Source organism: Crinia signifera, chromosome 3 (genome assembly GCF_055691185.1).
Source record: "Crinia signifera chromosome 3, ASM5569118v1, whole genome shotgun sequence".
NCBI classification, from domain to species: domain Eukaryota; kingdom Metazoa; phylum Chordata; class Amphibia; order Anura; family Myobatrachidae; genus Crinia; species Crinia signifera.
In genome coordinates, this window is record NC_139219.1 from 70,207,396 (window position 1) to 70,232,592 (window position 25,197).

General features: G+C 44.1%; 1 protein-coding gene across 1 annotated transcript; it reads right to left on the reverse strand.

Annotated features, from left to right (window-relative positions):
• Positions 1-1,266: 1,266 nt before the first annotated feature.
• LOC146062878 (uncharacterized) lies at positions 1,267-2,567 on the reverse strand. Its single transcript, XM_083174884.1, has 2 exons — positions 1,714-2,567; positions 1,267-1,388 (listed from the first exon to the last, which is right to left on the reverse strand). The coding sequence occupies exons 1-2, from the start codon at positions 2,264-2,266 to the stop codon at positions 1,267-1,269; spliced, it is 675 nt and encodes a 224-aa protein (XP_083031010.1). The 5' UTR covers positions 2,267-2,567.
• Positions 2,568-25,197: the final 22,630 nt, after the last annotated feature.

Genomic DNA, 25,197 nt, shown 5'->3' on the forward strand with positions numbered 1-25,197 from the left:
GGAAGACTAAAGGGGCGATGGCGGTGTCTACTGAAGAGGAATGACATTGCCATTACCCTGGTTCCAGATGTGGTGGCAGCTTGCTGCATTCTGCACAATGTGTGTGAGCTACAGAAAGAGAACTTTTTACCTGAGTGGAATGTGGAGGAGTATGACTTGGCTGATACCCCTGTCGAATCAGCAGGGTACGAGGGTGAGACAAGTTGTTCCACTGCTGAGGTTATCCGTAACACCCTCACTATTAACTTACAGAGTATGACACAGTAGATAGAAGGACACATTGGTTGGATGTTTGAAAGAACTTGTTTTATTTTTCACAAAATATGTTTTATGCTTGTTAGTTCACTTTTAAATATAAAATGTTTTCAAATATATCTTTAGTGGTCATAAATACCCTTTCAACACTGAAACAACATTGAACTATTGCAACACGAGGTAGAATAAGTATTTAGCATAGGTCTTCTATCAGTGGTGGGTGAATAGGTTGTGCTGCAATCCAAGCTGGTATTGTATAGGGGAGACACACACCTAGTTTGACTGTCCAGCAGCCACACATTTTCATCCGGCACTGTATATATAGATAAACACTTGTATTTGCAATTTTTGGTACCTGTAGGGCACAGGTCTTCAACCTGTGGCCCTTCAGATGTTGTGGAACTACATGTCCCCGCATGCCCTGAGTTTTTTTGCCATCCTACTATAGGAAAAAATGTGGCAATGTATGGTGGGACATGTAGTTTCACAACATCTGGAGGGCCACAGGTTGAAGACCTGTGCTGTAGGGCAATTCGAAACACTCTGGCTCCTGCCGGGCAGTGAAAACCCGCACGGCCAGGAATCTGTGCCGCACACAGCAGTTTACAATGATGGGATCCGGCTGAAACCAGGCGGCCTGGGTGAATGGTCACATCTGTGCCCATTATTAACTACGGTGTGTGGCACGGCTTCCTGGCCGTGCGGGGTTTCGCCATCCGACAGGAGTCAGAGTGTGTGAAATAGCCCTTATTACACCCCAAAAAAAATATAAATATATAAATATAAGCCCCAAACAGGGAATTTTCTTATTGCCTTAAAGATAAAGAAGAAGGCATACTGTGTACACATTATAGATTATGTTCAGCCACATATCTAGAGTATACTCTATTTGTACACATTTAAATAAAAAAAAAGTTTGAGAACTTTGATTCAGCTCCAAACTGAAGAACCAAATGAGCTTTTTTGAGGCTCATAAACTAAAGAACCATAATACTCTTTAAGTGCCACTTTTTAAGCAAGAAAAATTGAACGAGCCCAGAAAAAAGAGAAAAAGAACAACCATATAGCAACATTACTACAAATGCCTGTAGGCATCTTTGACGTTTTTTTCTTCCTTGCAGGTACATCAAATACTAAAAATAAAGGAAAAATCATTACAATCCAATAGCGGCATGCCAGTGTATATATATATATATATATATATATATATATATATATTACTACTACTGGTTCCCACAATACCCCTCTCCAGGGCACACCACACGTGTGCTGTAGTAGTGGGTGCGGGGTTGTTACCTGTGTTACAGTGGGACTACAGGTCCCAGCAAGCCTGCAACACATGCTGATACTTGGGAGAACCACAGGTACCAGCATGTGGGGCATTAAAGGCCTGCTGATACCTATAGCCCCCTGTACATCTATTAAAATAGATACACAAACAATACTTGAAAAACTTACTGTTACGACGCAACGTTGGGGTCTCAGTCTGTGCAGGAGTGGGTGTCCCAGATGGAGTAATGGTGCTGGCTCCACTGTCCTCAACCTCAGCCTCTAATGGATCAATTGTGTCCTCCATGGCAGCAATAGGATCAGGGATGCTGTTGTCTATGCTGTCTTCCAACTCCATTATAGGTGGGCAAGATGGGCTGCATTCTGGAGTTATGCTCCGTGATGAAGCTGCACTGGATGATGATATGGCAACAGGGTTCACCAGGGCAGAATTGCCAAAGACCTTGTTACATTGGTCGAAGTAAACCCATTCCATCCTCCCAGCACCACTTTTCCTCCTGTTGTTGTCACAAACTTTGTTGTAGTACCTGCGCAGAGCTTTTAGTTTGTTGACCACCTGCTGCTGGGTACGCACAATGCCCCTTGAAGTGAGGACCTTGGCAATATTGGTGTAGACTACAGCGTCCTTCACTGTGCCAGTAATCTGTTTTCGGATTTCTTCCTCCCCTCTGACACTGAGCAGCTCACGGATCTCCTCATCTTTCCAGTGTGCCATGGCCATTTACTGCTGCGCTGCACGCCTCTGCCACGTGCGCTCAGCCAATCAGGGAACCTGTAAAGATCAGCCAATCACGCAGCGCCATGCTGCACAGCCAATCAGCATGATTTTTCAATAGTCGGGAGAAAAACACGGGTCGGACCCTTTCACACAGCCGCAAACACGTGTCTGACACGGGAAAAACCCAGGTAAATACCTGGGTCGAAGTCCCGGAACTTTAGACCCGTGTTGACCCTTTCAGACAGAAGAAAAACCCGTGTCGACACGGCAAGAGCAGGGAAATTACCGGGTCTTTTTTTCTGTCTGAAAGGGGTATTAGTCAAGAAAGATTGCACACATGATAGAAAGAGTATTTATATAACATTCACAGAGTAACATTAACATACAGTATCCACACATTATAATTTTCATGTATGCTTAACTATAAGTGTGTGTAGGAGGAAGAGAGAGAGTGAGAGAGAGAGTGCAAGAGAAAAAAACATAACTAATACATCAAATAAACACCATATACAGTAGGGCAGGGATACTTATGATACATAAATCCCATTATGTGAGTATTCATCTGCACAGCCTCCATCTTCACCCTAGGCCAGGGTTGCCTAATTTCTGGCTGGCAGTTCAGTGAGGCAGGGGGGGGGCACTGACGGGAAAGGGGCGGGGCAAACTGGTAGATGATCCAGAGTGGGAGCATGGTCAGCACGATCGTGTCCTCGTGGCCACACCCCCACCATGCAATTCCGGTATTTCAGGCATTGCATAGCGGGGGGCAGAGGCAGAGCTACACAGACACGATTTGTGTAATTTGCTCCCACGGACCCCTTGCCTAAAGGGTGGTGGTGGTGGTGGTGGGGGGGGGGGGGTGTCACAGGAGACAGGCCACATTCCGGGGGGCTGGGAGGGACCCAAGAGGGAGGGAAGGCAACCCTGCCCTAGGCTGAGATCTCTCCACTATCAACTCCTGGGCAAGCTCACATATATATATATATATATATATATATATATATATATATATATATATATATATATATATATATTGTTAATGGCGATTAAATATGACCAAAGAAACAATAAGTGAAAAGCACAGGTTACGTATTATGTCCGTAACCTGCGTACCCTTTATACCTAGCTACGTGCGAACAAAACGTAGCACAGCGTAGCGTACCTTTATTGTGTATTACACACCAAAGAACCAATACCTTAATAAGAGATCCTTTCGCAGTACTTTGACTCTAATCTGCGAATATACCTTTTAGGACAGTGTCCGTAATATACCTTATCGCTATGCGAATAACAGACATAACCACAGTATAGAAGTAAGGAGGTAGAAACTCCGTAAAAAGATGTATTTAAGTCCCTAATGGACAAAAGGGGTTTACAGGAATAGAAAATACAGGTATAACAAGTAATACAGTAGTCTAACAACGTGTATAATAATCAGGCTCTGCTAGGGGAAGAAAAACAGATACAGGATACAATTATAATCAGCCACATTACATAAAAGGGGAATACGAATGTTTACCTTCAGGGGAAATAGCGCAGCGCAGTCTGGTCGGAGCTCACTATGTTCAGGTTTGAACATAGTCCGGTCAATGGTCAGGGAAAGGAAGAGGTGCCGAAGTGACCGAGGCCGCCCTGGGTCACCTATCTTATAGGGTCATTCCTATTGGTCAGGGTTCGTATGTCAAGTCCTCTGTGATTGGGGCAAAGGTGCAGGGGGAAGGTGAACTTTGGAGTCCTTTGTCTGTTGGTATCGTCGTCAGGGGTTGTAAATAGCAGTAGAACCGGTTACAACTAGATTCCTTTGTTATACACTTTTTAACAAAACTGTCTTGGGAATATGGATTTTGTCCATAACTATCGGGCCGTATGGATTGCGATTTATTCGCAATGACCGGAATACTGCGCATAAGAAACGGAACGTAACGGTACTAAACATTATACAGACGGATGTATGCAATGCTAACTAAGCTATGTGTGGTGCTCTAAACCTTTAACTATATTTTATTTAGTGTCAGTATGTTATTATGAATTTATGTGTAATAGTATGGCTGCGCTTCTGGTCCACTTTGTCACACAGACTCGGGTATGGAAACTTTATTTGCGCAACTCTGCGAACCAAAATGGCGGCCATACTATCCCAAAATGGCGTGTATAAAACTCGACATTGACAGTCCACCCTTTGACAGTAAATATAAAACTGTCACAGTACAAACATTTTACATAACAATACAGAAATTCATAATCCTAACAGAGAAATTGGGATCCGTGAATTAAACATATAGGGGAGTAAACCATCTGCTCTTTGGCCGATCCTGGATCATGGATAAATGATGGGCCACATTTATCGAACAATCTACTCAGGGTGACGAAGGATAATGTACAAATCTTGGGATAAAAATAAAAACAGGGGAGGTTACACTATATACAATTGTTTTTCAGATATGGTATCCTTTGGTAGGTATTGTTTGTGACAACAGACCCTTGAACTCTTTGTTGTCTCTCTTTTTGGTATGCTTTTAAGTATGCTGGTATTATCACTATCAAACATCCGGTCCTGGGTAATGTGTCAAGTTTATAGATTCTACCTTGACCTAAACTGGGACGGGTAACACACTCTCAGAACTCTGTATCGTCTTGTCCAATGCCTGGCAGCAGTGCGGCGGCGGTATCCTTGACTTTTGAAGATAAGAACGGATAGTGGGGGGGGGTCAAGAATAGGACCCACAACAATAGAGAAAACTGAGAAAGGAAAAACTTGTTAGTGATCCTTCCAACCTGTTACCAGTGGGGTGTGTCACAGTCCCTTTTGTAGCTCGTACAGGTTGCTTGACCTTAGCTCCTCTCCAGTTCTCCCAAAATGGTGCCTCTAGCGATTTCTTTCTTTCGCCCTCGAGTGTAAGGACCTTCTGGGTTTCTGGTCTTTTGGCAGTAGGACGAACGTACCCGAATCTCTCTCTCTGCGACTTTGTTATTGAGGTAGTGCTGGTCAACAAGACTTGGGGTGGTTCTTTCCAGAGGTCTATCAAGCAACCTGTATATGGCAAAGCAGGGGAAATAACAACATCTCCTGGTTCATGGTTATGACAGTTCACAACAGGTGTCAACAAAGTCCTTTTGCTGCAGTTTTCCAGGTGTGGATACATCACTTGCATTACTTTTTTTTCGTGGTGTGGTCTGGGATCTCCTTGTGGGATTACCATAACGTGTGGCTGCCCGCCAAGCAATGTTTCGATGGGATAAATGAGGTGGAGTTCTGAGAGTGATTCTACTACTACAAAAAGAGATTGTGGGGTGTACCATCAGTCCCTAGAGGTTTACACATGACTTAAAACCTTTCATATATACTTGCATACTCAGGGGTGCTTCTGGGCTGCCATATCTATACACACAAACGTCAACACATATATATATATATAAAAAAAAAATAAGTAAATAAATAATAATAAAGCCAATTTTGTATTACCTGCAGAGGATCCTGCTGGAGGAGGGATGTGGAGATGGCTCTGTGGGAACAGCCGTTCCAGTTTCTTTCCCCCAGACAAGTAAGGCATGATCCTGACGTCTTACCTGTCTGTGGGCACACCAGTAATTTCGGACTAATTTTTCCACATACCTTCCCTGTCAAGACAAGTCAGGCCATGGGCTATCTCTGCCCTGACAGTTTGGCATGTTCTCAGAGTCACTGGTTTTCCTTGTCCATCTTTCTATTCCTGTCCACATCCCTTCGGCTTCCAGACTGCTTCTCCTGCAGGGGACACAAATCTTGTATTTCTATGTGAATACACTGACATTTACAGGGGGAACACAAACATTATCCGCAGAGCGCATGGCTCACCCAGCTGCCTTGCCAGCATGTTCATTATCAAGTGACACTGAATCCTTATCGAAGGTGTGGGCTTTACACTTGATAACAGCCACTCTGTCCGGCAGCTGTGTGACTGTCAGGAATCTTTTAAACTTACAACGCTTGCGCCACTGGAGTGCCAGCTACTGAAACAAAACATCTCTGAGGCGCCATAGGGCCTAAGATCTTCTGCATTACCCCAACAAACGTACTTGGAGTCGGCATGAATATTGGCTGTTTTTCTCTCAGCCCGCAGTACTACTAATGAGGCTGCTGTTGCTGAGTGAGACGTCCAATGGGTTTAGCCTCTACTATGCCTTTTCCATCTATTACGGTATAGCCAGTGTACAATTTTCCCCTCTCGGTGTTGTGGAAAGAACGAGGGAGAGAAAAAAAATGAATTACCTCTTCCAATGGGTTGTTACCACCCTTTGGGGGCATGCTGCAAAGGTCTGATTCAAACATGTCATGCAATCACATTCGTCTCGGCTCCCACTAAATTCCACCATTCCAGCAACCTCAGCACCAATCCGAATTACCTCTTCCAATGGGTTGTTACCACCCTTTGGGGGCATGCTGCAAAGGTCTGATTCAAACATGTCATGCAATCACATTCGTCTCGGCTCCCACTAAATTCCACCATTCCAGCAACCTCAGCACCAATCCACCCTTTGTGCCTTGGAGGGCACACCTGGTAAGAGTGTTGCTGGGTTTACAATATTACCCATTTTACTGGTAACATTTATAGAACTCATCAATGCAAGTTCCCATTTAGTGAACTTGGCTGATGAATATTTTTCACATGTTTAGGCAGAATTTTAGAAGTGTCCAGACTATATGAGGAGCATAAACAGTTAAAACACACCCCAACACCACATTCTCAGTTTTGTTTACCAGTAGTGCTATGGCAACTACACTGTGTAGACAAGTAGGAAGTGTTCGAGTAATAGGGTTTAATTGTACACTGCAGTACGACATTGGTCAGGCTGGCATCACCAGGTTTCTTACGTCACTATATCTGTCGCCCCCTCAGCAGGTCTAATATTCTAAATCACATGGTCTCTTGTGTCAGTCATACCCATGGCAAAAGGCTGTAATCAGGCCTGTTTCTTCTTCTTTACTATCCACATCTGTCTGTGAAGACATGGGTTTTGTGATTGCACCTATTTATATGTAAATGCGTTTTACAACCCTTTTCATTCTGTTGAAGGGGAATGCTTTGTGCACTACTTGGACTGCTTTTCACAAGATGGTGGTTGTGGTTGCCCTGGGTAACATAAAGAGCAATGCTTAAAGTTACTGGGACTTTGTTCAAGATTTACTAAAAAATATATATATTGACTACTCGCTTTATGGGGTACCGCATATTCACACTAGGTATTTCTCTGCTGGGAGTGCGACAGATTTTTTTTTCAACTATTTTTCAATGATTTGTGGGTTTATGGTTACTAATGTGTCCCAGATTTTCCCTTCCTCCCCCCCCTCCTTGTTCAGGCGCAACCGCAATCCGTCCTGAGATACCTTATGTCCTGCCTCAGGAGGATACACCAGAAGTTGTCTATCGCCATCTGCTGGTGTTGTGGATGAGGAAAGGACATAACAATAGATCATTAACCCATTGTATTGGTATTTACCCATTTGTGGGCCGTAAGGACAGTGTGCGATCTTGCAAGACCCGGGGGAGGGGCTTGGTGGCTCTCTGAAGTTTCTGGAACAGAAGAGTAGGGGAAGGAGAAAGAAAAAAAAATTGGAAAAAGAGAGAGAGAAAAACTAAAAAAAAATAGAAAAAAAAAATTAATGACAGTAATGTGTACATTTATTTTCAAACAGGAAATTTCTCTTTTATTTGGATGACACCAGGATTTGGCACTATGGGGGAATTGGCTCTCAACTATTTGGTTCTTACCCTTTTTAACTCCTGTTCTGATTTGTAAGCCCTCCCTCTTTTCTCTTTCCCAGTGGGGTTGTGAATATGGGCTGTGTCTAGGGGTATTTAGCTAAAAGTTCTCTTTTGGGAACCTTGTTATTTCACTGGGTATTTTTCCAGCTCAACCTTAGGTTTCAAATGGTGAAGCTGTACTTTGGGGTGCTATGCTTTCTGTTTTTAACAGGGTTTCTATTGAAGCTATTGTTGCCATTAATCCTGTGTCCTTCCCATCTTTAGTTCAAAGGGAACTCGGTATTTGTGCTGTAGTTTTTAGCTACCTTAGATGGGTTAAAAAAAAATCTATAACAGTACAGTGCAGCATTAGTCATGGGGGTATATCTAACAATTTTGCATCTAGTTCGTGCATACTGGTCTTGTTGTCTCTAAGTTATGAATTCTCTGGAGTCCAGTAGCAGACATAACTTATATTTCAAGGTAGTTCTGTAATTTGAAGGTCAATCGTAGCCGCTGCAGTCAATAAGACAGCGCATTTGATATGCAAGGGCCCGATTATGATCTCTATTTGTTTTACCAATGGGTAATGCTGCACCTTTCCTGTTACCCCAATTGTAACTGCTAATTTCTTGGCACAACCTAGACCAGGAGGGAATGTTGTTAACGGGTTTGATACAAAAAACTTTTACATTTAAACCATTCCACTTACCCATATCTGAGGCTCCTCCCTCAGATATTGTCTTTTGTTACCTGGTTGTGGGGTGTATGTGTGTCCTACTCCCTGTTTGCATATATGTGTCATGCTTAGGGCGGCGTTGGCTACTAGGTGGGGCTATGGCTATGTGTTGAGACCTACCTGTCTTCTCTCATTGTGTCTCCCAGTTTCTTACATATGTGTTATATTTCCTATGGTTACTTACCCTGCAATGTCTGGCTATGTGTCCTTTGTTTCCACATTTTAAACATACCATTTGGTTTTGTCTTACCGTGTCTTGCCTTGGGTGTGGTATGTTATAGGTTGGATCCTTACTAAAAGTGTGACTATCGGCTGTTATCAGTTTCTGCATGCCGTTTGTCTGTCTTTCTGTCATAAATCGTTTGTCCAGATCAACAGCAGATTTCTTTAAAGTATGTATTGACATCTGTCTGCAGTTGGGGTGAATGGTTTCTATGTTGGTTCTCAGATTTTCCCTAAGACCTTGTATCAGCACAGAGACAATCCCTCCCTTAAGATGTATGTTGTCCCTGGGGCTGGGGATACCAGAGTGTTTTGGCAACGCCTGTAAAGCACGGTTGAAATATCCGCTGGTGGACTCACCATCTTTCTGTGTAATGGTGAACCTCAGGGTATTTTCAACCGTCGCTGGGAAATATACACCCAATTGTATATTTATTAGGCGTATATTTTCCTGGTTGCCCTGTTCAGTTAAAATCTTATCGCCCTCCACACCACTGTCTCGAATGAACTTCTGGACATCTATGTGTGAAGGGAGGCAAGCTCTCAACATGTATCGCCAATCCTTATTGGTGGGCTCATCTGAATTTCCTCGCTCCCTTACAAATTTCTGACACTTTGCCAGATCTTTGCTGGGATCAGGGAAATTTTTGATGATTGAATGACGTTCCAATCATGTCCACGTATTGTGCATGTCACTATCCTTTACAAGCATTACCTCATCCCTGTCTCCCCGTCCACAAGGAGGTTCCACTGTGTGCAGAGGGTGGACCTGTATCTCCCCTGCACCATTGGACAACATCCCAGGAACAACTATCTCTGTGCTGTGTTGTGTGTACTTACCTGTGTCTCCAATCGTGTTCCTGGCATCAGCCATCTCCTCGACCTGAATGGCAGCAGCAGCTTGGGCTGTCTCAGCCTCTCTCTCCTTTCCGCTAGCTTCGCAAGGGATGGCTGATGTCAGGAATCCCCCCTGTGGATCTGTATCTTGCTTATAGGGGGTAAAAACAGTACACAAGTTATTCATTTTCAGGTTATTTTTGGTTTCACTTCGGACTTGAATTGTTCCCTTTTTTACATATTGGTGAGTGGAAACATTCGTATTCCTGTGGCTGATTACACTTGCATCTGACAGATAATTATGTTCCTTTTTGATTGTACTTTCCTTCTGCCACAATTTTAGACATTCATTCTGTTCAACTCTTTCCTCGAGTGGCAAGAGCAAACATTTCTGATCTCTAACTGCTGATAAGACTTCTGGATCGAAACCACCAACACTGGGAAATTCTAACTTGCTGCCTTGTGTCAATCCTTTTCCATTTCTTTTTGTAAACAACTGCTCGTTCACTGTGCTCCAACACATTATGGAAGCCGCCGACCCTTTGGGTCGACTAGATTCCTCCCTAACTGACTCGGTATCCCTGTGTGACCTGTTATTTCCCATTGTTACAGGAATAAAAGTTCACAGCTAGCAGAAACCGGAGGGCCCTTTATCAGTGAGTCACTCCCAAATCACTCCTTCTCCACAAAATGGCACTATTCCGCAATCAAGCGTGAAGCCCACAATGCGAGGTAATGTACTCAATCACCACTCGCTTTACGGTCAGAAACGCATAACTACACGTCTTGCGGGGTGCGGCCGGATTTTGCAAAATACAAGAAAACTTGTTTTTCCTGTATTCTCAAAATCGGTATTTCTAAAGTAGCTGATTGGATCACTGGGTTCCGATTTTGCCTCTTGTACCCTCCCAGTGGATCAAAATAGGTAGTTCCACGGAAGGGGCAGTTCCTATGGGCACGTCGTCATGTGCACCTTGTCCTACACCAAACTATCCTACACTGGACTACACTGCGCTTGAGTCGTGCCGTCACACACCCGTTCACCTCAGTTTTGTTTCACACTGGATGCTAGTTACACCTTGGTCTTATGCTTATATTTGAAATATTTCTGTACAGAAAAATCTTCCCAGGTTGGTAGTTTCTCACTAGATACTTATGCAGGTATAAATCCCTTTTAAATAGCTATAGGAATCTATTAAAATAATGCTTGAGTTGCTTGTTTATGAGAAAAAGAACAATAAAAGAAAAACTTATTTTCTCTTATTAATCACCGCTTTATCCACAGTATGTTACTATACTGTTTTAAATAAAGCTAGTGATCAATACTGTTCACCTTTGAGTTCCTATGTGTGCTGCATGTGCAGTGCCAATGAACAGCTACGTGTGTACATGCGTTGTTCACTGGCCGCCGATGAATCGGCCACCCACGTGTTCTATAGTGTATTTGCAAGGTTGCGCTCGGGTTTCGCTATACGCAGTAATTGCGCCTAAATGTGGAATAAATCCCTTAACTTCGTCCGAAAGTAACGTATCAAGATGCGAAATGAATCCCGCACTTAATCCGTAAATCACGTAAAAAGATGCGAAAATTTACCCGATGTGAGCACGTGCGCGCGCACCTTGCGTAATACACAATAGACACTTTACGTTACTGTAAAAGGCCCGGAACTTATCGCCACGTGGCGGAGTCCCTGGCCCTGCAGTAACTAACACTAAAAGTTATATCCTCTATGTACTATAATAATACACAGGCCTTTGTCTCCACGTGTGCGAACCTTATCGCACGTGGCACATATACTGTAATGAACAAGCAACTCAAGACACTATACCCCGTTAAACTATTTGTGGCAGGCAGAAGTACAGTTTACTAAACACTTAGATATGCTTTAAAACACGTGGCTTAATGTTTCCTTGGATTTCACTTATTGTACTTCGGGTTCAACGCTAGCACTTCTCGAACCCCGCACCGCCGCGGACCTGGCCTATCCAGCAATGGATAATAAATACTTCCACCCTTTTGCTGGTATAGGTCAAGCCGCGCGCCTGGTACTGAGCTCTAGAATGTGAAACGGCCGGACGCAGCCCCCAATTGTTAATGGCGATTAAATATGACCAAAGAAACAATAAGTGAAAAGCACAGGTTACGTATTATGTCCGTAACCTGCGTACCCTTTATACCTAGCTACGTGCGAACAAAACGTAGCGCAGCGTAGCGTACCTTTATTGTGTATTACACACCAAAGAACCAATACCTTAATAAGAGATCCTTTCGCAGTACTTTGACTCTAATCTGCGAATATACCTTTTAGGACAGTGTCCGTAATATACCTTATCGCTATGCGAATAACAGACACAACCACAGAATAGAAGTAAGGAGGTAGAAACTCCGTAAAAAGATGTATTTAAGTCCCTAATGGACAAAAGGGGTTTACAGGAATAGAAAATACAGGTATAACAAGTAATACAGTAGTCTAACAACGAGTATAATAATCAGGCTCTGCTAGGGGAAGAAAAACAGATACAGGATACAATTATAATCAGCCACATTACATAAAAGTACAAAATTGCGTCCTCTGCTTCCTCCACACAGAGCGCCACAGAATGATTATGTGTGATATCTTTAGACACACATCCACCCGTGACACTGTGCGGGATGGAACAGAGACTCAAAATCAGGCGCACATTAACCAATACAATTTCCTTAAATAATTATAAAGTGTTACACTTGCAGCTCTTAACTGGGGAGTATCTGCAAAACCCCAAAAGTAGATAAAAATTTTCAAAGAATATCACAAGAATATATAAAGAGCGCAATTGTGACACTGGAATTTCTGGTAAAAAATATGTTTTTTATTTTTTGTTAATATAATATCTTGATCTTTATAATTAGCACACACCTAAACAATAGGCAGACAAGCTAGTATGCCATCTTAAAACACATGTAATACATTATACATATAATAATAGCAAGAAAAATATATATAAATAAAATACAGTTTAAATGAAGGACATGGACATCCAATAAATTGTTAGGCTGGCCAGCTCAACTTTAAAACACTTAAGTGAGTGTATATATTTCTGAATTTGAACAATAGATTTCTCCAACCGGTATTTGTTAGTAAGCAATCAAATGTGCATTAGCCAAGAACTTGAGGCTTAATGTGCCACTTTCAACACAGTCTTTTTAGATGTTATTTATTTGCCCATATTTTTAAAGGCTTTTTATGCAAGGATGATGCTTAATTCAAACAGTCACGATAGAACCGTAGTGGGAAAAGCTTGTTCTGTGTGCTGTATCAGATGTTTTACAGCAGACCTTCAATGAGGTTAGATAGTAATGGCTTTGTACTCCGGGCTACAGGTGCTGACAGTGGGGTTTTTTTTAAGATCAGGGAGACATATAGATAAATTGTGGTTGCTGCTTACAGAATAATGAGTGCAATATAATATTTGATTTTTCCTGCACTCAAAGGCTGTCCGTACTCACTCAGCTGGGGACGGACGCCTGTGGGAGCAGACTTACGGCCACGATGTTTCCTTGTGGACTCCAACTACCGTGTGTGGCTGTGTCTTTACAAAATCCTGGTCCCGGTGCTGTTCTACAAACATCACAACGGTGCCGGTTACTTACCTCTGACGGGTGGATGCTGAATACCACACTTCTGCATGCAGTGAGGAGAAACATCGTGGCCGTAAGTCTGCTCCCACAGGCGTCCGTCCCCAGCTGAGTGAGTACGGACAGCCTTTGAGTGCAGGAAAAATCAAATATTATATTGCACTCATTATTCTGTAAGCAGCAACCACAATTTATCTATATGTCTCCCTGATCTTAAAAAAAACCCACTGTCAGCACCTGTAGCCCGGAGTACAAAGCCATTACTATCTAACCTCATTGAAGGTCTGCTGTAAAACATCTGATACAGCACACAGAACAAGCTTTTCCCACTACGGTTCTATCCAGGGGCGGATCCAGGATAAAATGACAGGGGGGGCACCATGATAAAAAAGGGTTTGGGTGGGGGAGGGGCGGTGTTAGTGGTGCCAGTGTACATGCTAAGAGAGCGGCAGGAGAGGGTGGGAATGGAATTAAAAATAGGCCCTGGCATTTAAAGTACGCAGACCCACCATGGCGACAAAAGTGAAGGATGTAGTTGTGCGCGCGCCAAAGGCGCGCTCCGGAAAAGGGTGTGTGGCCACTCAACAGGGGGCGTGTCAACACCATATACAACTTCTACACATTATGCAACAAAATACTAGACCCCATTATACTTGCCCCTTACACATGATGCCAAATGGATTGAGCCAAAATTCAAATAATGCCACATGGATTGAGCCAAAATTTACATAATAACACACACGGATTGAGCCAAAATTCATATAATGCCACACGGATTGGGAAAAAATTCACATAATGCCACATGGATTGAGCCAAAATTCACATAATGCCACACCGATTGAGCCAAAATTCACATAATGCCACACGGATTGAGCCAAAATTCACATAATGCCACACGGATTGGGAAAAAATTCACATAATGCCACACGGATTAAGACAAAATTCACATAATGCCACACGGATTAAGACAGAATTCACATAATGCCACATGGATTGAGCCAAAATTCACATAATGCCACACGGATTGAGCCAAAATTCACATAATGCCACACGGATTGAGCCAAAATTCACATAATGCCACACGGATTGGGAAAAAATTCACATAATGCCACACGGATTGAGCCAAAATTCACATAATGCCACACGGATTGAGCCAAAATTCACATAATGCCACACGGATTGAGCCAAAATTCACATAATGCCACACGGATTGGGAAAAAATTCACATAATGCCACATGGATTGAGCCAAAATTCACAAAATGCCACATGGATTGAGCCAAAATTCACATAATGCCACACGGATTGAGACAAAATTCACATAATGCCACACGGATTAAGACAAAATTCACATAATGCCACATGGTTTGAGCCAGAATTCACATAATGCCACACAGATTAAGCCAAAATTCACAATACACTGCATAAATAGGGACATTGTCCACCAAAGGCGCTCATTAAACATTTACACCATAATGTCCATTACACGTTAAGTTACACGCCATTATGTCCATTATGTGTTATGCCAAACACCATAATGCCTATTAAAAATGATGCTACATAAGTGCTGCTTCTCTACATGCTCATTGCCAGAGGTTCCATGCTCGTTGCCATGTGGGATTACATGCTCATTGCCAAGGGGGAATACATGCTCGTGGTAAATGGGGGACAGACGCCGCCATGCAGAAGTGATAGCCACTGACAGTGGCAGAGCCTGGCTGTATTCAGAGCACTGCAGGTCCCGGCTATTTGAAATAATACCCCTTTCACACCAGAAAATGCATTCCCAGGTTGGCCCCTTTTACACCAGCCTAGTCCCTGCATTTTCTGGTGTGAGGGGGAGAGAAAACCACCCCTCCCCCCTTTAACCAGTTATCTCATTTAACCGGCTATATCTTCGGAACCAACTGACCCATTTACATGAGACAAGTATTATATTGAAGAACATTTGATCGGGCTTTGAATGATTTTGGTCCAGTGAAACTGGAACGTTTGGTTCCAGAGTAATCTGCCCTCAAAGAACATGAACAGCTATGAAATTACATTTCAAAAATAAAAAAATCGGTTTACACGCAATATCTCTGGAACCGATTGACCGATTTGGACCAGCCTGATATCATATTGAAGGCCCAGCGATTTGGAATTGAATGAAATCAACCATAAGCTTCTGTGATGCCAGAGCGGGAACTGGCAGCGTCGGAACCTGGTGGGGGTCGGAATTGATGGGTCCCATATTATCCTATGGGGAAAAAACGTTACAGGTTTGCCAGGCGATATCTCCGGTTCCCGGGGGGCTAGAGACACGGGGCTGGGCTCGTTGGAAAGCCCTGGTCCTCAGCTATAAAATAAATGACAGGGGGGGCACGTGCCTGGGTGCCCCCCCCCCCCTGAATCCGCCACTGGTTCTATCGTGACTGTTTGAATTAAGCATCATCCTTGCATAAAAAGCCTTTAAAAATATGGGCAAATAAATAACATCTAAAAAGACTGTGTTGAAAGTGGCACATTAAGCCTCAAGTTCTTGGCTAATGCACATTTGATTGCTTACTAACAAATACCGGTTGGAGAAATCTATTGTTCAAATTCAGAAATATATACACTCACTTAAGTGTTTTAAAGTTGAGCTGGCCAGCCTAACAATTTATTGGATGTCCATGTCCTTCATTTAAACTGTATTTTATTTATATATATTTTTCTTGCTATTATTATATGTATAATGTATTACATGTGTTTTAAGATGGCATACTAGCTTGTCTGCCTATTGATTAGGTGTGTGCTAATTATAAAGATCAAGATATTATATTAACAAAAAATAAAAAACATATTTTTTACCAGAAATTCCAGTGTCACAATTGCGCTCTTTATATATTCTTGTGATATTCTTTGAACATTACATAAAAGGGGAATACGAATGTTTACCTTCAGGGGAAATAGCGCAGCGCAGTCCGGTCGGAGCTCACTATGTTCAGGTTTGAACATAGTCCGGTCAATGGTCAGGGAAAGGAAGAGGTGCCGAAGTGACCGAGGCCGCCCTGGGTCACCTATCTTATAGGGTCAGAAGGGGGAGGTCAAAGGCCATTCCTATTGGTCAGGGTTCGTATGTCAAGTCCTCTGTGATTGGGGCAAAGGTGCAGGGGGAAGGTGAACTTTGGAGTCCTTTGTCTGTTGGTATCGTCGTCAGGGGTTGTAAATAGCAGTAGAACCGGTTACAACTAGATTCCTTTGTTATACACTTTTTATCAGAAACTGTCTTGGGAATATGGATTTTGTCCATAACTATCGGGCCGTATGGATTGCGATTTATTCGCAATGACCGGAATACTGCGCATAAGAAACGGAACGTAACGGTACTAAACATTATACAGACGGATGTATGCAATGCTAACTAAGCTATGTGTGGTGCTCTAAACCTTTAACTATATTTTATTTAGTGTCAGTATGTTATTATGAATTTATGTGTAATAGTATGGCTGCGCTTCTGGTCCACTTTGTCACACAGACTCGGGTATGGAAACTTTATTTGCGCAACTCTGCGAACCAAAATGGCGGCCATACTATCCTAAAATGGCGTGTATAAAACTCGACATTGACAATATATATATATATATAGAACAGGATGAATGGTCGGCACTCCATGCAATCAACAGCAACAGCTGGTTTGGTGCCCTCCACGGCCAAATGGCAAATGTAGTACAGTGTAGATAGGCGGCACTCGAATCTTCAATAAACAGACTGACTCAGAGAGCTCAGAAGTTCAAGATGACGTTTCGGTTTATTAACCTTCCTCAGATCTGAGGAAGGTTAATAAACCGAAACGTCATCTTGAACTTCTGAGCTCTCTGAGTCAGTCTGTTTATTGAAGATTCGAGTGCCGCCTATCTACACTGTACTATATATATATATATATATATATAGATATATATATCTATATATATATATATATATATATATATATATATATATCCCTAGAAATCATTATAGGCAGGGCCGTCTTAACACATAAGCTTGATGGACAGTTGCCCAAGGGCCCCATAATCCTAAGGGCCCAACATCCAAGCCTCCCCTCATCTGTGGCACTGTCTGGCGGCACCGGCCCTGCATTGCCATTTGGGATGGCAGGACATTTTGCTGGTGGGCCAGTCTCTTAGACCCGCAGCTCGACCGAAAGCCCCCTGGACCTGTACAGCAGCCCATATCCCTCACACTAGTAATTGCCCGCCCGGCTCACACACCACTCTAGTGCTGCACTGGCCAGAGCCCATCTCCTGGCTCCTGCTGCAGCCACTCAGAGAGAGAAACTAACTCAGGCGGGCGCTTACAAAGGCTGCAGTGCACGGACAAGAATTGATTGTTGGCTGTCAGTCATCAGCTCCTCCTCCAGCAGCCGTCAGCACAGGCTCTGGAGAAGGCAGACACCATCAATTATAAGAGCTCCCTCACCTTCGGTCTCTCAGCTGTGCCGACCACAAGGAGCACAGCGTTGCTGCGGCCCACACCCAAAGAAAGACAGTGCAGCAAGCCTCAGGCAGGACGCAGGAGGTAAAGCCTGGTAAATAGCGGTGCTGCTGTGGGAAGCCTGTATCATGTCGGGGGGGAGACCCGCCAGGACACGATTGGGTGAGGGGTGGAGGCTGCAGCAGAGGTCGGCTGCTGACTGCTGCTGCTGAAGAGAGAGAAGGGGGTGAACTTAGATAATACCCTTTCTCTCTCCATGTCACCCACTAATTCCCTGTCACACCTTTCCTCTCTGTGTCACCCTTACCCTCTGTGTGTCACCCTTACCCTCTCCTTGTCACCCACTATCTCCATGTCACCCTTACCCTCTCCTTGTCACCCACATCCTCTCCATATCATCCTTACCCTCTCCTTTTCTCCCTTGCCCTCTCTGTGTCACCCTTGCCCTCTCTGTGTCACCCTTGCCCTCTCTGTGTCACTATTACCCTTCCTGTGTCACCCTTGTCCTCCCTGTGTCACCCTTGCCCTCTCTGTGTCACTCTTACCCTTCCTGTGTCACCCTTGCCCTCTCTGTCTCACCATTACCCTTCCTGTGTCACCCTTGCCCTCTCTGTCACCCTTGCCCTCTCTATGTCACCCTTGCCCTCTCTGTGTCACCATTACCCTTCCTATGTCACCCTTGCCCTTCCTGCGTCACCCTTGCACTCACATTTGCACTCTCCTTGTTGCTCTTACCCTCTCTGTGTCCCCCTTACTGTCTCTGTGTCACCCAGTATCTCTGTGTCACCCATACCATTTCTGTGTCACCCACTATCTCTGTGTCAGCCTTACCATTTTTGTGTCACCCACTATCTCAGTGTCACCCTTACCCTCTCTGTGTCACACTTACCCTCACTATGTCACCCTTACCCTCTCCTTGTTACTCACTATCTCCCTGTAACCCTTACCCCTTGTCACCCTTTCCCTCTCTCTGCCACCAACATCACCTGCTGCTTCACCGGTCACCCACTATCTCAATGTCATACTCTATCTCAGTGTCTACCTTTCCTTTGCCCTGTCTCCTCAGTCACCCACTATCTCTCAGAATCCATCTTCTTTGGCCTCTCTCTACCAATCACATCACCCTCTATCTCTCCTTGTCCCCCTCTACCATCAGAGGGGTCAGTAATGTAGTGTAGGGTATACAGGGGTCAGTAGTGTTGTGGTGGGTATAGAGGGGTCAGTAGTGCAGTGGTGGGTATAGAGGGACCAGTAGTGTAGTGGTGGGTATAGCGGGGTCAGAAGTGTAGTGGTGGGGAAAGCGGGATCAGTATTGTAGTGGTGGGTAGAGAGGGGTCAGTAGTGTTGTGGTGGGTATAGAGGTGTCAGTAGTGTAGTGGTGGGTATAGCGGGACCAGTAGTGTAGTGGTGGGTATAGAGGGGTCAGTAGTGTTGTTGTGGGTATAGAGGGGTCAGTAGTGTTGTGGTGGGTATAGCAGGACCAGTAGTGTAGTGGTGGGTATAGAGGGGTCAGTAGTGTTGTGGTGGGTATAGAGGGGTCAGTAGTGTAGTGGTGGGTATAGAGGGGTCAGTACTGTTGTGGTGGGTATAGAGAGGTCAGTAGTGTAGTGGTGGGTATAGCAGGACCAGTAGTTTAGTGGTGGGTATAGCAGGATCAGTAGTGTAGTGGTGGGTATAGTGGGGTCAGTAGTGTAGTGGTGGGTATAGAGGGGTCAGTAGTGTAGTCGTGGGTATAGCGGGGTCAGTAGTGTAGTGGTGGATAAAGAGGGGTCAGTAGTGTAGTGGTGGGTATAGCAGGACCAGTAGTGTAGTGGTGGGTATAGCAGGATCAGTAGTGTAGTGGTGGGTATATCAGGATCAGTAGTGTTGTGGTGGGTATAGAGGGGTTGGTAGTGTAGTGGTGGTTAAAGCAGGACCAGTAGTGTATTGATGGGTATAGCAGGATCAGTAGTGTAGTGGTGGGTATAGCAGGATCAGTAGTGTAGTGGTGGGTATAGCGGGGTCAGTAGTGTAGTGGTGGGTATAGCGGGATCAGTAGTGTAGTGGTGGGTATAGCGGGGTCAGTAGTGTAGTGGTGGGTATAGCGGGGTCAGTAGTGTAGTGGTGGGTATAGCGGGACCAGTAGTGTAGTGGTGGATACATTTTATATATATATTAGGCAGGGGCCCTACTGCACTGCTTTGCCCGGGGCCCGTAATGTGGTTAAGATGGCCCTGAGTATAGGTAGCTTAAAGTTGAGAATCAGATCAAAGCTGTATGATAGCCTTCACATCTTTTGTAGTGTAATGACATCTTGTAGATGTCCTGTATACCTATTTAACATTCATAAATCTAAGTGCAATCAAACTTAGCATCTTGTTGTCAACAGATATAGTAGTCAGTCTGACCTGTTTTCCTGTATAACAGGAAGCTCCAATACAGGCTTTTTATATGCTAATGGTCTCAGCTTATCTAAGCAGAGAATGTAAATCACACTAGAATGAAATGCAACTAAAATTCTGGAATACAGTGTAACATTCATGTAAAGTAGCATAATACCCTGTAAGAGTAGCGGTAGAAGATCGAGACACTGGGAGCGTTATTAGCCGGCAGGCCCTGTCATGGGTAAGGGTCCTGACAGTGGTTATGTAGCATTATCTTTGTTTTCGCAGGCTGGAGCTTGTGCTTCATCTGAACCACCCTCCCTCAGCCTGTGCACTAGTAATAATGATCAGACTGTATTAGCCAAAAATAAGTAGGGTCCTAGCAAAAAATATATATCCCAACTTTCCTATAACCTTACATCCTAACATACTGCTGTAGGCAATTAGGACTGGACACACAATGTGACCACGGCAAAAAGGGTCGTGACTTCATTGGAATATGCACCCATCAGTAGCGCACGAAGGGGAGGGGGTTCTGAGTACCCAGAAACCCCCCCAGGAGTCTAAGGGCCAGAGATATCAGCCTTCCAGACAGAGATGCCAATTTATGTTTTTGCTGGTGGGTGCTCAAGCCTGTTGAAAGGCTCAACAAGCAAATACAGTGGCCCGGCATTGGGACTCTGGAGTTACGGGCACGTGGGTGCTCATTAATTCCTGTGGGTGCTCGGGCCCTTGAGCACCCACAGAATCGGCACCTATGCTTCCAGCAGCTGGTTACTGCTCCAGCTCCACACACCTGGTAGGTAGTTTTATATACTTGTTGGCAGATTGCTATGCCTCCTGAACTCTGATCCCCTAGTCCCCAATACCATTTGGTAGGTGGGATTCTCTAGTTTTTAATTCCATTAAAATCTAAGAAATCTATTTCCGGGAACTGGAGATATCTGCAGTCAAGCAAGCTGTCCTTCCACCAGAAAATTATGAATACTAAGCCCACTCCACTATACACCCCTCCTCTGCGTATTAAACATCCCCTACCACCCTGGGAGTTATGTATCATGGCCCCTTCATTTAGCCCAATGCCCCCTTCTCCCACCATCTGTGCAGTAAAGGGGTAATTAGTGAAAATTACTGATCGAGCCCTACATGCTGAGCGGTTGATATAATACCCCCTACCACCCGCGGGACATCAAAGCTTCCCCCACCCCTACCACTGGAGGATCGGTAGGGGCCCCAATACATTGCTATGCCCAGGGGTCTACACTGCTGTTGACACCACCTGTATGTATGTTTATGTATGTATGTATGTATATATGTTACCCTGTTGTTTCCAGTTGAGGATTGTACCTTGAGGAAGGGGCGCTGACCCCGAAAATGCATGTATTCGGTGATATCCACTTATAACTAAAAGCTCTTTTAAAATGAGATTGGAGTGCCTTTTCTTTGGAGGACTGTATATATATATATATATATATATATATATATATATATATATATATATATATATATATACAGAAGTACCAACACACTCGCCATTCCTAGGAATGGGGTACAAACAGCACCCACATCCCAGGGTGGGGTGCGGTGGCCTGTGACCACACACTCTAGTAAATACAAACACAGGGGGCCCAGCACTCACTACAACAAACTAACTCACCTTAACATTCAAATAATCAATTAAATAAATAATGGGGTTTTAGTTCATGAATTGATCAATATATATATATATATATATATATATATATATAATGCTTGCAGGGTCCGGCACTCCCAAATAAATTGTCAGCAACCGCGGTGCCCTCCAGGGTATGATATAGAGGTAGTGTGTCAATCGACACAAACGGGCGGCACTCTCACGGATTTGTTAAGCAAGTAATTCAGACCCACAACTGGTTAGTCTGACGTTTCGGTTATTTATTAACCTTTTTCAAAGACAATGAAAATACAAAAACAAACTTACTTTATAGCAGAGTGCACCCGTGCGTCCTCCCTTCATTCCCACGTCTGCGCCCCGACCGCGCTGGAGAGTGACGTCATTGGCATCACGTCCTCGGCCGCGTCCCGCAGCCAGCCGGCGGCGTTACCGTGGCAACCAAGGAAGCTAGAAAAAAAATGTGCAAAGAAGCCGTTTAAACCCAGCATAATGACAGGAGCAGAACGATCATAATAAAAGTTAATGTAGCGATGTACGCTACACAGGACGAACATATAATTAAGGAAAAAAGGGTTAAGACATAAGAATAACAAACATGAACAATATATGTGTTGCGTTAAAGAGATAGTAATGCTATACGCACTGGAACAACAAGTCTGGTGAAAAAAGAGTTAATTAATGAAAAAGAGCAGGGAGACAATCATGAGAAATATGACACCCTGAGGTGTCATCAAAGGAAGCAATTCAGAGAAGAATATTCATTTAGTCCCGAAGGTGTAACCACATTGAGTTTGAAAATCCATTTTGCTTCCAATTGAAGCAATTTTTTGTCCCGGTCACCTCCTCGCACACTTTGCGGGACCTGGTCAATCATCTTGTATTTCAATGTGGGGAGACTATGCCTGAATTCTCTGAAGTGCCTTGCCACCGGTTGTTCTGAAGATTCGCCTTCAAGCGCCTGCTTGATTGAGAACCGGTGCATGGCCATACGCTCTTTGAAGGTTCTTGTTGTTTTGCCCACATACATGAGACCGCACGGGCACCGGATGATATATACCACGTAACGGCTCATGCATGTGAACACCTTCTTAATTTTATACCGGTAACCCGTATGTGGGTGTGTAAATGTGTCACCTTGTTCCAGGTATCCACACGTTACACATCCCGTGCAACGGTAGTTCCCTGGTTTTCTCATCAAGAAATGGGCTTTCTTCGGTTTGCCCATGTTAGTGACGTCATTCTTCACCAATTTGTCACGAAGATTGATGCCGCGTTTGTAGCAGGGCATCACTTCTTTATTGTGCAGGGCCGGTAGATCAGGATCTTGTTTGACCAATGGCCAGACTTGTTTAACTGTACTCACCAACACGGAGCTACCCGTCGAATACTTGTTGATGAACGGTAATTTGTTTGATTCCACATTCTTATCCTTGCTAAGCAGGGTGTCTGATCTGCTTATTGATAGGGCCCGTCTCTTGGCACACTCCAAATTTTCAAGCTTGTAACCTCTGCAAGCAAACTTCTGGACCATATCATCCATATGTGCAACCGCTGCAGATTCATCGCTGCAAATTCTCCTTGCTCTCAACATCTGAGAGAAGGGAAGACCTCTCTTGGCCGCCGGGGGGTGAAAGCTTGAAGCCTTGAGGAGTGTGTTGCGGTCTGTATCTTTATGATAAAGGGAGGTAATCAGCTGGTTCCCACATATTGTGATTTGTACATCGAGGTAACTTATGGTAGATGGACTTTGGGTTGAGGTGAACTTGATGTTACTATCAGCAGTATTGGCATATGTCAAGACCGTATCTAGGTCCTCCTTTCCCCCTGTCCAGATCATCAAAATGTCGTCGATGAATCGAACATATAATGCAATGTTACCTTGAGCTGCAGGATGAGAAAGTATCAGCTTATTCTCCATCTGGAACATGTATGCGTTTGCATACGTCGGGGCCACGCAAGATCCCATTGCGCAGCCCCGACGCTGCAGGTAATATGCCCCATCAAAGTAGAAATAATTTCGCTTTAATGTCAGTTCCAGTAAGCGTAGATAAAAATCAGTGGCTGGACCTTTATATTCAGAGCAATCCTGAATGAGATTAGCGGTTGCAGAGAGTCCATCTTGATGCGGGATATTGGTGTAAAGACTCACCACATCAAGGGAACATAGGATGACAGAATCAGGTAGTTTGCCCAGAGCTTCCAGTCTCAGGATAAGATCAGTGGTGTCTTTAAGAAAAGACTGTTGCACTTGCACGACGGGTTGGAGATATGCATCGAGATATTGTGAAACCACATAGTAGAGTGATCCTCTGGCTGAAATTATCGGCCTTCCAGGCGGGCATGATGCATTTTTATGCAATTTAGGTATTGTGTACAGCAGAGGGGTTTTTGGAAATTTAGTGAGCAAAGCTTCAGCACATTTTTTTGTGATGACATGATTGTCCATAGCTGCCTTTAAGATATCATCAAGCTCCACTTTAAATTTATTGGTGGGGTCACTCCCAAGCCGCTCATACACCACTGGATCAGATAGTTGACCATAGATGTCAGCTTTATAGAAGTCCACATCCAGGACTACAACTGCACCGCCTTTGTCGGCTGACCGCACGACTATGTCATCATACGATTGCAGTTGTTTCAAAGCTGTTAGCTGTTTTTCAGTCATGTTGTTGCGTATAGGATCTTTTATCGGATGAGTTGAATTGGCATGATCCAACCTCCTATTCAGGTATTTGATGCTAGGGTTTGTGGAGTGAGGGTCATAGTTGGAACTGCTTTTAATCGGCAATTGTTCAGTGGGAGTATTTGTGCTGGATACTCCAAAATGTTCTTTTAATCTCAGGGATCGTGCAAATTTGTAGTTTTCTACTTTAGTATCAAAGGCATTGTAATAATTGGTAGGGACAAATGATAATCCCAAATTCAATACTGATACTTCCTCCGAAGTCAGTGTCCTTTTTGACAAGTTGAATACTACTGATTCCCCTTTGGTTTTGTTTTTCTCGCCTCTCTGCCATTGATGCCCTCGACGAGTTCGATGCCCAGGGCGCCTACTTTGGCCCTGGTATGTACCCCTAAAGGGGGCCTCTGAGCCTGTGATGAAGTGGACGGTAACATCCGTTCCATGTCGCTCGCTGAGGAATCACTTGCACTGGAAGTGCCTCTTGAGGTATTGCCTCTATTTCTTTGCTGATAACGTCTACGACCCCGCTGTGCCTGCGGCCTGCCAGTTGGATTATTGGCCCATTCATACACCTTATTCTCAAGGTAGTCTCTATTGACTGTCACAACTTTATCCCGTTTGAATTGTATCAATTCTTTCCGGTA